General features: G+C 44.3%; 1 protein-coding gene across 1 annotated transcript in view; it reads right to left on the bottom strand.

Annotated features, from left to right (window-relative positions):
- The window catches only part of sema3ab (sema domain, immunoglobulin domain (Ig), short basic domain, secreted, (semaphorin) 3Ab), a 446,670-nt gene that overhangs the window by 125,187 nt on the left and 306,573 nt on the right, over positions 1-14,910 (bottom strand). Inside the window, exon 5 of the mRNA XM_078236002.1 lies at positions 9,372-9,491. Within this exon, the coding sequence (XP_078092128.1) occupies positions 9,372-9,491 (120 nt within the window). The remainder of the gene's footprint in view (positions 1-9,371; positions 9,492-14,910) is intronic.

Raw genomic sequence — 14,910 nt, 5'->3', positions numbered from 1 at the left:
AAATCAATCCTTCAAATGTATGGCACTGACATCACTGCCCAGCTAAACACAAACCCAAAGGATAAATATTTGCACTGTGCTTTATCACGTCTCTCAAACATATTTCACAACAGTTCAGAAACAATAAATTACTTTGAAGCTTGCTGATTGTTGTTAGTTAGACAATCACAATGACCATTTGCACATTGCAAGGGCTCACAAGCAGTAATGTGATGAATGACCATCTAACCTGGCCTTTGTGATACAAAAACAGAAATTGCTGGAGAAACTCAGCAGGTCTGACAGCATCTGTGGGGCTCGATTCTCTCTCCAGACCTGCTGAGTTTCTCCAGCATTTTCTGCTTTTTTTCAGATCCCAGCATCTTCAGAACTTTGCCTTTACCCTGGTTTTGCTGATGTTAGTTAAAAGGATGAATATTGGCCAAGAGACCAGAAGGTCTCCTGTCTTTTCTTTGCGTGGTGTGTATTTGAATAGATAATCACAATCTCACTTTTCACCTCTCACCTGACAGTGCAGCACTCTCTCAGCATTGCTCACCTGACAGTGCAGGACACCTTCAGTATTGCTCACCTGACAGTGCAGCACTCTCTCAGCATTGCTCACCTGACAGTGCGGCACTCCCTCAGCATTGCTCACCTGACAGTGCGGCACTCCCTCAGCATTGCTCACCTGACAGTGCGGCACTCCCTCAGCACCACACTATTGTAATGCGGCCAATTTCTGAACTGGGGTTTGAATCCACAACCTTCGGAAACAGAAGTGTGGGTGCTACCAAACAAAGCAACTTAACTAATGGTAGTTAGTAACCGTGTTGATATGAATTTGGAATTTGTGACCAGGCTCAGAACTCATGACTTGAGGCTTTTTGGTAGATATATTATCCTTCAGGCAGTTTTTATTTTGATTATGTTTAGCCTTTTTTCTAAATTCTAAAACAATATTTAAAAGCCAAAATATCAGGAAGAAAAATGTCTATCCATCAAAATATTTTGTATCTCTGTTTATGGATTTTAATTGTAAGTTTGAGTCCAGCCTATGTATAATTTTAGAAATCTGTTTTGATGAAGCATTGTTTTATTATGTAAATAAGGAGCACGGGTGATAGTAATTGAAGATCAGACATTTTCAATTTACTTTCATAACCTTCTGACATATTCCTGTCTGTAATTTATAAATTACTTCCATCAGTCTGCTTGAAGTTGCGGTGGTCATTAAGAATGTGTCATCACCTAATCTTGTGAAAGGGAGGGCTGTTCTTACACAATTAACTTGTTCCTCTTGCCTTTTGAAGGGTAATTTTCCGAGATATTAAAGGAGTGAAATCTTTCTGTATTGACAATCGTTGATACGGTGATCAAACACTTGGCACTGCCTCATAGCAATATCTAGTGATGACAGCCAATGAACTCTGAGTGAAGCACACTGCTGCTCACTATCAGACAACAAAAAAACAATTGTCCGATTATTAGTGAAATTTTCTGGGAAGGAATTGACGCAAGCTTACATTAGACACATCAAACAAAACACCAGAAGGCTTGACTTCAGTCTGAACTTTCTCTCCTTGTTTTCAGTGGATGGCGGCCGGGAATCTAACCCAGCCTGATGGAAAAACCATTCCTCCCTCAGATATATCACCATGAATCTGCAGCATTACCCAGGGGTGAAATAAACAGGGATACTGGGCGGAAAGTTAAATAATTGAAGATGATTTTATGTTCATGGTTAGAAATAATAAATAACATCTTGGAACCATTTCAATCTGTTACACAGAGGAATGGATTTCAAATGAGAACTAATAACATATTTCTTTCAAGAATAATGAGTACCACATATATTCATTGCAACCCCCGGGCATTGGATTCAACAATTGTATAACACGGAAGATCAGTATCAAGTGCTCTTTGGGATCAAATAATCAGCCATCAATCCAAACCAGGAGTCTCAGCTATTCCTCTGCCTATGGGTAGGGTTCCTGTCTCTGAATGAGGGGCTGTGGGTTCAAATCCCAATCCATGGATTTAAGGATGAAATTAGGTTGATACGCCCATACAATATCAAGAATCTGCTGCACTGTCAGAGGTGCTGTCTCTTGGCAAAGCTGCTAAAGCCCAGCCTGTCCTCTCAGCTGCACATGAAAGAATCTGTGGAATTCCCTGCCCAGTGAAGCAGTTGAGGCTACCTCATTGAATGTTTTTAAGGCAAGGATAGATACATTTGTGAACAGTAAAGGAGTTAAGGGTTATGGTGAGCGGGCAGGTAAGTGAAGCTGAGTCCACAAAAAGATCAGCCATGATCTTATTGAATGGCGGAGTAGGCTCGAGGGGCCAGATGGCCTACTCCTGCTCCGAGTTCTTATGTTCTTATCCCATTGTTTCCCACGTCCTGGCCAATATTTATTCCTCAATCAACATCACAAAAAGAAACCTTCCTTTTAACAGCATAGAACTCAGCATGCTTTTATTTCTCTCCAGTTTTGTAGAAGATCCACGCTGGATTTGAAATGTTGGGCAGAATTTTCCAGCCACACTCACCCCAAAACTGGAAAATCCTGCCTGAGATCAACAGACCTTTGCATAGTCTGCCCCCCCATGATTCCCGTGATGCGCAGGATGGGAAAATTCTGTTAACTCTGTTTCTCGCTCCACAGATGCTGTCAGACCTGCGGAGTTTTTCCAGCACTTTCTGCTTTTATTTCAGATTTATGACATCTACAGTATTTTGCTTTTATGACAAAAAGATTAGTTATCACATTGCTGTTTTAAAAAAAAATGTATTCATTTGTGGGACATGGGCGTCGCTGGCTGGCCAGCATTTATTGCCCATCCCTAGTTGCCCTTCAGAAGGTGGTGGTGAGCTGCCTTCTTGAATCGTTGCAGTCCACGTGCTGTGGGTTGTCCCACAATGTTGTTAGGAAGGGAATTCCAGGATTTTGACCCAGCGACTGTGAAAGAACGCTGATATGTTTCCAAGTCAGGACGGTGAGTGGCTTGGAAGGGAACTTGCAGGTGGTGGCGTTCCCATGTATCTGCTGCCCTTGTCCTCCTAGGTGGAAGTGGTCGTGGGCTTGGAAGGTGCTGTCTAAGGATCTTTGGTGAATTGCTGCAGTGCATCTTGTAGATAGTACACACTGCTGCTACTGAGCGGCGGTGGTGGAGGGAGTAGATGTTTGCGGATGTGGCGTCAATCAAGTGGGCTGCTTTGTCCTGGATGGTGTTGAGCTTCTTGAGTGTTGTTGGAGCTGTAAATATTTGTATTTCTCGCTCCCTACCAATCAGCCCACACCCTGGTCACTGGCCATTTCTGACTGAGCTAACCCAGCACTAACCCTGTCCCACTCACACCACTAACAAGCTCTGAACTGCAATCTCACCACGAGGGATCCATCTGCTTTCCAGCTCTTTATTTGAGCACTATCCTAACACTGTGTCTTCACTGTGGTTTCTGTGCAGTCACCATGCTGCGATTTCAACACTCTCTGGCATTCCAGCTTTGTTATTGTCTGACCAAAACATCAAGGGTCATCTCACATCCTTTTCACAGCCTCACAGCCTGTTCACCATGTTGGACCTGCATTTAATCTCGTCACTTTGCTGAACATCATGTCGTTTTGAATGAACCACTGCTGTGTATGAGATTATACAGGACGTTGGGGAGGCTACACCTTGAGTATTGTGTGCAGTTTTGGTCTCCTAGCCTGAGGAAGGACATTCTTGCTCTTGAGGGAGTCCAGCGAAGGTTCACCTGACTGATTCCTGGAATGGCAGGACTGACACATGAAGTGAGACTGGATTGACTGGGCTTGTACTCACTGGAATTTAGAAGAATGAGAGAGGATCTCATAGAAACATATAAAATCCTGACAGGATTGGACAGGCTAGATGCTGGAAGAATGTTTCCAATGTTGGGGAAGTGCAGAACTAGGGGTCACAGTCTAAGAATAAGGGGTGAGATGAGGAAGAACTTCTTCACTCAGAGAGTTGTGAACCTGTGGAATTCTCTACCACAGAAAGCTGTTGGGGACAGTTCATTAGATATGTTCAAGTGGGAGCTGGACCTGGCCTTTGTGGCTAAAGAGATCAAGGGGTATGGAGAGAAAGTGGGAATGGGATACTGAAAGTGCATGATCAGCCATGGTCATATTGAATGTTGGTGCAGACTTGAGGGACTGAATGGCCTACTCCTGCAGCTATTTTCTATGTTTCTTTTATGTTTTTATAATGATATAAAGACACCAATCACTCATAAGGGATTGTGTAAACACATTGTGGGTTCATTTATTGAGACTGGGCACAGGGTACATTTATAATACAGAGGCATAAAGATCGAAGATACCAGCAACACAGCTGTCCAGGTGTGCTCTGCTTAAAGCCAAAGTGAAATTAATACTGGATTACATGACACACCTCCTTCTAGTGATGTTCTGCTGCAATCCCTTAAAGGCGGATTATAACAAGTAATATCTTGGTATGAGAAAGTGAGAAGAAAGTCAAGAGCCACAGCAAGATCGAAGGGAAAATTGTGATGGTGAGAAATATTACAAAATTTAAAAAGTAAAATATATAATTAGCCCAGCTGATATCTTGGAGACACAAGGGGTGAGCTCACTGAAAAATTCAGAATACAAGAAGGCTTCAGGATAGAGGGAGAGAAAGAAAAAATAAAAAGCAGGGAATTGAGCAGTTGGGGGGAGACAGGGAAAACGGCAGGCAGGGCAGAGAATAGGAACAAAGGGCAGGCAGAGGGTGGGAGAGGAAAACAGAATGTACAGGGAGAGAGACAGAGAAAGATGAAAATAAATATAATGCCCTCACCAAGAGAAGGGCAGTAAATGATAATTAGGTCAATAATTTTTCACCTTCCCCTGTAATTTGAGACTTTACTCAGAGGGCTTATATTTTGAAATGTCTGGACAGCCAATTGAAGAACTTCCATGCTGGCGTTTTTTCCAGAAACTATCACATTTTCCCAGACTATTTTCCAATTTTGTGATTTTGCTTCTGTATTTAAAACATAAAAATAATTTATTAATTTGCCTGGTTTAGGAGGGCAATAAACAGATGGATTATTCAAGGAGATTAACAAAAAGGAGAAGGACTTCCAATGTACGGTGTTAGCGTGGATTGGGGATTGGCTATCCAACAGGAAGCAGAGAATTGGAATAAATGGGTGCTTTTCTGGTTGGCAGATGGTGACTAATGGCGTGCCGCAGGGATCGGTGCTGGGGCCTCAACTGTTTACTATTTACATAGATGATCTGGAGGAGGGGACTGAGTGTAGGGTAACAAAGTTTGCTGACGATACGAAGATAAGTGGGAAAGTGAATTGCGTGGAGGAAGCGGAAGGTCTTGCAGAGAGATTTGAATAGGCTGAGTGAGTGGGCGAGGATCTGGCAGATGGAGTATAACGTTGGCAAATGCGAGGTATTCACTTTGGAAGAAATAATAGCAAATTGGATTATTATTAAGTGGAAAAAAATTACAACATGCTACTGTGCAAAGGGACCTGGGGGTCCTTGTGCATGAGTCGCAAAAACTCAGTCTGCAAGTACAACAGGTGATCAAGAAGGCAAATGGGATGTTGGCATTTATCGTGAGGGGGATAGAATATAAAAGCAGAGAAGTCTTGCTGCATCTGTACAAGGCATTGGTGAGGCCACAGCTGGAATACTGTGTGCAGTTTTGGTCCCCTTATTTGCGAAAGGATATATTGGCCTTGGAGGGAGTGCAGAGAAGGTTCACCAGGTTGGTACCGGAGATGAGGGGTGTAGATTATGAGGAGAGATTGAGCAGATTAGGTTTGTACTCGTTGGAGTTTAGAAGGCTGAGGGGTGATCTTATAGAGGCATATAAGATAATGAAGGGGCTGGATAGGGTAGAAGTGGAGAGATTCTTTCCACTTAGAAAGGAAACCAGAACTCGAGGGCACAGCCTCAAAATAAAGGGGGGTCAGTTTAGGACAGAGTTGAGGAGGAACTTCTTCTCTCAGAGGGTAGTGAATCTCTGGAATTCTCTGCCCATTGAAGTGGTGGAGGCTACCTCGTTGAATATGTTTAAGTCATGGATAGATGGATTTCTGATCGGTAAGGGAATTAAGGGTTATGGGGAGCAGGCAGGTAAGTGGAACTGATTCACTTCAGATCAGCCATGATCTTATTGAATGGCGGGGCAGGCTCAAGGGGCTAGATGGCCTACTCCTGCTCCTATTTCTTATGTTCTTATGTTCTTATAATCTGAAGATTTGAAATCTTGAAGATTTCCAGTGATGGGATTGTGACTATTTCCTTTGGCAGCTTGTTCCACTGTGAGATTGTCCTTCGGAAGAAAGATTGTTGATTCACTGTCTGGGAAATAAATGGTCTTTGTAGTTTGTGTGGGTGGTAACCTCCTGTATGGTCACTGCCAGAGGACACCAGGTACGAGTTTCAGCCAATTTCCATCAATCCCTTCTATTTTCTAGAAGATGGTCAATTATTCCCCCTCCTTTGCTGCAGTCATTCCCATCCCAAATCTTGGATCCGGGATGTGACACTGGTGCGTTTTCCACACTCATTGGTGCAGAATCCTGCAGCACATCTTTGGATCGTTTCAATCTGTTTCGTATCTCTGGCTGTAAATGGATCTCACACACAACTTACACCCTCCTGGATTAGACAAACAAATGTTTGGTAAAGCTTTAACTCTGAAAAGTTCCTTCATCAGATTTTCTGAAGAAAGATCATGGATAATCCCTATCCTGTGAGAGATATTTGTATTTTTCAGCTGTAATTGGCAATACGGAGCAGGAATTCCTGTCTAGCGTGCCTTACAGTTGGCATCCCGCACTGTTCCAGATGCAGATTACAGGACTTCCTTTGGAGCTGTTTGCTGATATGTGCTGTTCCTACGTCAGCAAGATAGCACCCCGCAGAGGCAAAATGTACAAAAGAGTGGCTCTCCTTGGGAGCAGACAAATTCTGCCTACCTTGTGCCAGATAGAACTCTTTATCTGTGGATCTTTCCTTGCGAATACATTGTTAGAAGCACCAGATGCTGAAACTACCACAAAAATGTTCTCCTGAAAGACCAATTACTCTGCTTTCTTCATACCAGCCTGGCAATTTGACCTTGCTATTTCCAAATATCTCTTCAGGCAATATTCTGACAGATTCGACTTTGACTGAAACAGTTTTCCTGCATCTTGTTTTTCAAAGATTTAATTTCGCGTTTGTAAACCACACCCGAGTAATCGGTACCTGGGACACTGAGAATAACACTGACATTGCTTTGTAATGAACCAAAAACAGGAAGACATCCACATGGAAAGCAACAGGTGCTGGAGTCAGATGAACATTCTTCCTGACATTGAGTATAACCTTAGAATATGTTTGATGGAAAACTGTTCTCTCTGTGATACTAATCACATGCAAATCACTGGGTTGTTTCTATAATAGGACCGGCTTGGCAGATGATCAAATTGCATCTTCCTGTCCTGCGAATGTTATAAACATGTTTTACAGGTGTTCAAACAGACCTTTCCGTGAAAGCTGCTTTCATTGAATTTTACTGTATTAATGTTCAAAATCATTTCAGAGTTAGTGTGCGTATTTTCTTTTCCCATTGTCATTGATCTAGAATAGTTGTAGTAAAACACATAACCACAGCAATGTTAAAAATAGGAACTGTGATCTAAATGTGCCAAGATATATTTATGCCATATGTGCTGTACTGTGGGTGCGAATGTCCTTTTGATTGTTGGGAACAGTTAATGGAAAAGTACCCAGTGATTCTGGCACAGTCGTTGCTGGCATTCCTATTAAAATGAAGCCAGGCAGTTTTCTGCTTTAGAAGCTGGCAGTTTAGGATCTTCCACCCATTAAACGAATGACGGAAAGTTATAGCCTCAGGGGTGTGAAGTGGATACTCCCACCCAGAGAGTTTAAACAGAATTGTTTTTTAAAAACAAACACAGCAATCAATAACGTCATTAGATTTTGTAATCAAAGCACACAAATGATAAAAGCCAATGGGTGTGATCTTATCGGCCATTCACGTCTCCAGATTTTTCTCGTGGTGAATCTCCGAGAGTGGCATTTGCCACAACAAAACCCTATTGCCAAAATCGTGCTCCCGTTTTTACCAGTCGGATCTCATGGTCCCACTGACAGTTGACCCCTGCTGCAGGATTCCTGGCAACGAGGAGTACATCCAACGGGTAACTCCATTGACAGCTGAGGCACTGCCAGTGAGCCGCACACTGCCTCCCACCACCACGAAACACATTGCAGAGAGGGAGAGAAGTTCTGCACTATGTTTAGTGTTGTGTGGTTTATCAGTGACAGCGTTTCTATTTTGGGAAGTTATTTGTCTTAATTTCCCTTTACCGCAAGAAACTGGAAAACTGAGGTCAGTGTCTCCACTTGCCTTGCCCTTATTATCTTCCTCTTCACTGGTTTTGGCATCGCTGCATTGCCCAAGCCTCTTTAATGAAAGTCGCATTAGAGAAAATTAAACATGCCAATTTTAATCCACTTTCAATGGTTTCACACTGATGCAACATTATTATTGCACTGTGCCAACAAGAGTTAACAACCAAGTCCTCTGTCCTTCATTCATCCTAAGGAAGAAGTGTGATAGCACAAGAAGGCAATGGGACTCTGTCAATTTAACCACAAGGATACTCTCACTATTTGCAAGTGGCTGCATTAGGCTGCAGGGTGCTCTCCTACACACCAGTGGCAGAGTGGTTTATGAGCATGGAGAAATAACACTGATGGGGAACAAAAAACTGGAACCATTCAAACACACCTGGCGAATCATAGCGCCGTCTCCACAACACAGAGTTTCCTTGTGTGGGAATAATGGTCTCCACAGAGGAGAGAAATAAAGTCATTGACAAGTTGATTACAGGAAATGAGTTGTCTCACGATGGATACGTATCTCTGAGAAAGAGAACTCAGATCTTTGCTTTCATTCCCCTCATAAAGAACAAATCCGATTTCAGCTGACTGCAACACCAGAACCTCTAACCAACCTTCTGTTTTCCTTCACATGCAAACTCAGCTTTCATTTTGTTCACTATTAACGTCTGAACGTTACCAGGTGATTATCAGATAATATTGTGTTAGTTGAACTAACGTGAAATGAAAATAAAGCACTTGACAACAATGAACCGTATTACAACATTCTGATGACAGGATTGGAATAATAATCTGACAATATCTTTGATGTGTGCTTTCACCCAGGCCTACTAAAAATCAGATTGTGATATGAACAGTGCTGTACTTTGGGACGAGAAAAGCTTCTTTCATTGCAACTAAAATGTGAACAGTACATTACAAGAAGCACATTCGAGGAACAGAAAACAGGTGTACAGGAGGAAAGGTCATTTTTACCTCAGGTCGATGACCAACTTCGATGTAGGCACAAACTGGGTGAAAGGCTCCAGTTCCACAGGCGTACAGGTGGCTTTGGTTATAATGCTGCAGAACGCGGATGAAATTCGCACATTCTTTCTGCATGAGAAATAACATGAACAGAATTCAGATGTTGAGTCCAGGTTTTTCATACTGGAGCTGTCTTCAAACATAAACATTTTTGGATATTTCTAACTATTTCTGGACCTGCTATGTACATTCTGGAAACATTAAAACATTCCATTTCAATAATAAGAGAGTTTCACTCCTTATTTTGTTACAAACAATGCAGAAGCTGGAAGATTTCAACTCTTATTACCTCAGCACAACTTTCTGAAGAACTTGTGGCTCTTGGATAATAGTTCCCTGAGCCATACAATGCACGTACAATATAGACACTAAACTGTCCGTATATCAAATCATGATCATTATAAGGTCTGGCTGATTTGGAAGCTGGGAGTCCCTGGCACTGTGAGGCAGTAGTGCTACTATGCCACCCTGGGATGTAAATCTAGGTTGAAGTTGATGGAAGGTAAAATCACTCTGCAGATTTTGAACATGTTTTAGACGTTGGCAGGGATTTTCCAGTCTCACACGTGGCTGGGATTCTCCAGTCCCACTGCAGTGGATGGAGATTTGACTGAGTGCAAAATTTTCCGTTCTCACTGGCAGGAATGGTGGGGTGAACAATATTACAGAACCCTGGCCATGTCTATCTTCCAGTCAGCTGATGGATTGCTTACACAATAAGCCACAATTCCTTGCAGCGAGGGACCATCTACACTGTATGCTTGATCATTGGGGAGACTTTTCAGGAAATGATGGTGTACGTACAAACATATAAAAACTCCTGGAACTTACTCCTGGACAGTGCAGATTTTATAGTTCCGCCGTTGATGCAATAAACGGTGATTGTGAATTTGCTGTTTTAATGTTTCTGTGCTCCTTGATTCTCCGACTGAGCCTGAACAAACCTAGCACAGTGTCAGTGCTGTGATTTTTATTGCAGGAACTGGACGGCAATATTTCAGACAGAACTTCAACATATGAGAAGCAGCGGCAGCTTACTGTGGGTTAAACAACACCCCAGCAATACAGACAAAGCAATCAATACACTGCAAAGCGTTTCAAAGTCTAACTGCATCTGCAGAGGTTATATTGAAAAAGATCTTATTTTTGGGATTTTGCCTGATTGTGTAAACTGTCATAAAATAACCAAAAACCTGACAGATGACACAAGGCATTGAGGCAATTGGTTGATTTTGGTGTTGATTCGGAACAGTCTCAGATAGTCATCATTAACTGTAAAGGTTTCAAATCAGCAAATTCCTATTGAAAGGCTCGAGATGGGACTGAACATAAAAACAAATCACCTCAACTGAGGTTCCATCATTTACTGCAGGTGGAAGAGTTTAAAAAGATGTAATGATATAATTGCCAGGTTAAAATAGCAGAGAATGCTGGAAAATCTCAGCGGGTCAGACAGCATCTGTGGAGAGAGAATAGAGCCAATGTTTTGAGTCTGGGTGACCCTTTATCATGTTGGCTCTATTCTCTCCCCACAGACACTGTCAGACCTGCTGAAATTTTCCAGCATTTTCTGTTTTGTTGCAGATTTCAGCATCCGCAGTATTTTGCCTTTAGCTTAAAATATCGGGCCCGATTTTACCATTTTCCTTCTAAGTGCAGAACCTGGGCGCAATTCAAATCCGACTTGGAAATCTGCTCTCAGGCGCCCCCATACGCACTCAGCCTGAAAATAAAATCGTGAGTCTGAATCGCACTGTGGGCGGAGCTTTGCGCACCCGGAACGATCGGAGCTCTGAACTGCGTTCGAAAGAAATTTGAAAAACGCGCCCCTGTCACATCGCTCCGCAAAAAGCAGAGAAAGCGGCCCGGGAAAAGCGGGAGCGATGGCCCCCACAGACATTACCTCATCCCTACAACATAACTGACCCTCCTATCCACCTACCCCCACCCCCCGCTACCCAGACCAACCGTGACCCCCTGCCCCCTTTCCCCCCACCAATCGCCCGCACAGCAGCAGCAGACTCCCCTGCCCCTGCCCCCTGCCCCCCACCAGAGATACATCTTACCCGCCTTCCCCCCAACACCCCCGAGAGAATGATCTGGCCTCTCCCCCCCCCCCCCCCCCCCCCCCCACCAGAGAATGATCTGGCCTCCCTCACCAGGGAATGCTCTGACTCACCTCCCCCTCCCTCCACCACCGATCTGAGTCAGAGAGCTGTTGGAAGCTCTGAACTTACCTCTTCAGAAGCTGGAGCGCCCGAATCAGACTTTTATTCAGCATGTCCATTTCGGCCCGATTCCGGATCGGCAAAAGCGGTGGTAAAGGGGGAAATGCTGATAAAGTTGGGCGGGCAGTTCATTAATTCAATTGAAATACATGCAAATATATTTAAATCATCGTTGTGCCCGTTTTGGGCGCAAATCGGATTGCGGCCATTCCCGGATCTCGGTAAAGTGGCCATCTGCGCGGACGTGGGCGCGGATCGCGTTAATGGCCTCACGGCCGACTTTACCACGTTTTCACGCTCGTTTTCCGCAATGGTAAAATCGGGCCCATCATGTTGGCAACTTCTCTGAACACATTTTATTGATGATCTTTACTGAGAGTTGATCAGATGCAGTAAGAAGGCTACAAGAGGGTTAAATGATGAAATGGTTTTTTTATAATTATGGTAGAATCATTGATTATCGAAACAGAACTGACCGATTCTAAAGAGAATGAATTGGTGGTGAGAGTGCGAATAACCCCCTTCCAGGCAGGAGAGCAGGGGGGGACGGGGGGGGTGGCAGGTTGGGGTGTCGGGGTAGTCGGGGGGCAGGCAGGCCGGGGTGTTGGGGGGATGGGGGGCAGTCAGGTTGGGGGGGATGGGGAGACGGGAGGCAGGTTGGGGGGACCGGGGGGGGTGGGGTGGGGTCAGGCAGAGAGGTGCGAGATTTACAACATCTTGTGCAGGGAGGTTCACTGACAAGTTTCTGCCTCAACAACTACCTGCCCACCAGCGGGTAGCAAATTAGTAACAAGTAAATGCCCACATTGGGCAAATTGATGACATTGCCAGGATTTTCCAGATGTTTGGACTGATCTCTCGGTGGGTCTCCTCTCCACACTGACGGCCTGGCAGCTGTAGCTGCAGTTTATTTTAAACTTTATTTTCACAGTGTTCAGTCGGCACCTCCATTCTGACCGACCTTCACATTCCCCCCAAGTACAGCAGCAATGCCCACCACCCAATGGGGTATCACCAGCCCCAAGCCTCAAGAACTCCTACTTGCTCACACCCTTTCATTGGATGGCTCACAGAGGAGGGTTGTTCATTCATTTCCATAGGCGGGTGGACCTCAGAATCTATTGGAGTCAGAACCTGGAGAAGGTCTCGGACCCTCCTTTCAGAATGCAGGCAGTAAGATTTGTGAGTATCTTTGTGCTTAAAGTCCTGAAATCATTGCTGTAGTTTTCTCCCGAATTACCACGATTCAATCAGTATCCATTATACAAACAGACCCAAGAGAGGGAAACAAATCACACTCTTCAGAATTGAAATCTTTCAACACATTCATGTTATTTCTCCCTTGCTTGGTTTCAGGATGGACAATTGCCGTGACTAAGGGTGACTCCCAAATCCCAGCACAGCAGCGCTATTTCTGATGTCGTTGCTGCCACTCCAGTCCTGAGGAACGACGCAGAGGTGCAGAAAGGTTTCAATCTATTCCAAAGCTTGCGGCCATTTCCACAAAAGGAAATGCTGAATCAGAGAATGACAAATACATTCGGAAATGTTAAATAACATCGGGGCCACACATCTACTCAATATTTTTGGTTTTCTCTCAGAGATTAATATTTATTTGATGAAATAGTAAAGTTGGCCATTCCATTGAAATACCACATTAGTTACAGTTAGTAATATACAAAAAACAAAGAGAACAAAGAAAATTACAGCACAGGAACAGGCCCTTCGGCCCCTCCAAGTCTGCACCAACCATGCTGCCCGACTGAACTAAAACCCGTACCCTTCCGGGGACCATATCCCTCCATTCTCATCCTATTCATGTACTTGTCCAGGCGCCCCTTAAAACTCACTATCGTATCTGTTTCCACTACCTCCTCCGGCAACGAGTTCCAGGCACCCACTACTCTCTGTGTAAAAAACTTGCCTCGTATATCTCCTTTAAACCTTGCCCCTCGCACCTTAAACCATGCCCCCTAGTAATTGACTCTTCCACCCTGGGAAAAAGCTCTGTCCATGCCTCTCATAATCTTGTAGACTTCTATCAGGTCTCCCCTCAACCTCCGTCATTCCAGTGAGAACAAACCAAGTTTCTCCAACCTCTCCTCATAGCTAATGCCCTCCATACCAGGCAACAACCTGGTAAATCATTTCTGTACCCTCTCCAAAGCCTCCACATCCTTCTGGTAGTGTGGCGACCATAATTGAACACTATATTCCAAGTGCGACCTAACTAAGGTTCTATAAAGCTGTAACATGACTTGCCAATTTTTAAACTCAATGCCCCGGCCGATGAAGGCAAGCATGCCATATGCCTTCTTGACTACCTTCTCCACCTGCGTTGCCACTTTCAGTGACTTGTGTACCTGTACACCCAGATCCCTTTGCCTATCAATACTCTTAAGGATCCTGCCATTTACTGTATATTTCCTATCTTTATTGGACCTTCCAAAATGTATTACCTCACATTTAGAACATAGAACAGTACAGCACAGAACAGACCCTTCAGCCCATGATGTTGTGCCGAGCTTTATCTGAAACCAAGATCAAGCTATCCCACTCCCTATCATCCTGGTGTGCTCCATGTGCCGATCCAATAACCGCTTAAATGTTCCTAAAGTGTCTGACTCCACTATCACTGCAGGCAGTCCATTCCACACCCCAACCACTCTCTGCGTAAAAAACCTACCTCTGATGTCCTTCCTATATACCGGGCGGCACGGTAGCACAGTGGTTAGCACTGCTGCTTCACAGCTCCAGGGTCCCGGGTTCGATTCCCGGCTCGGGTCACTGTCTGTGTGGAGTTTGCACATTCTCCTCGTGTCTACGTGGGTTTCCTCCGGGTGCTCCGATTTCCTCCCACAGTCCAAAGATGTGCGGGTTAGGTTGATTGGCCAGGTTAAAAATTGCCTCTTAGAGCCCTGGGATGCGTAGGTTAGAGGGATTAGCGGGTAAATATGTGGGGGCAGGGCCTGGGTGGGATTGTGGTCGGTGCAGACTCGATGGGCCGAATGGCCTCCTTCTGCACTGTTGGGTTTCTATGATTCTATATCTCCCACCATGAACCCTATAGTTATGCCCCCTTGTAATAGCTCCATCCACCCGAGGAAATAGTCTTTGAACGTTCACTCTATCTATCCCCTTCATCATTTTATAAACCTCTATTAAGTCTCCCCTCAGCCTCCTCCGCTCCAGAGAGAACAGCCCTAGCTCCCTCAACCTTTCCTCATATGACCTACCCTCCAAACCAGGCAGCATCCTGG

The sequence above is a fragment of the Mustelus asterias genome, chromosome 19 (genome assembly GCF_964213995.1).
Source record: "Mustelus asterias chromosome 19, sMusAst1.hap1.1, whole genome shotgun sequence".
Taxonomy (NCBI): Eukaryota; Metazoa; Chordata; class Chondrichthyes; order Carcharhiniformes; family Triakidae; genus Mustelus; species Mustelus asterias.
The sequence above is the reverse complement of the archived record's forward strand: the minus strand, read 5'-3'. Positions and strand labels throughout refer to the sequence as shown.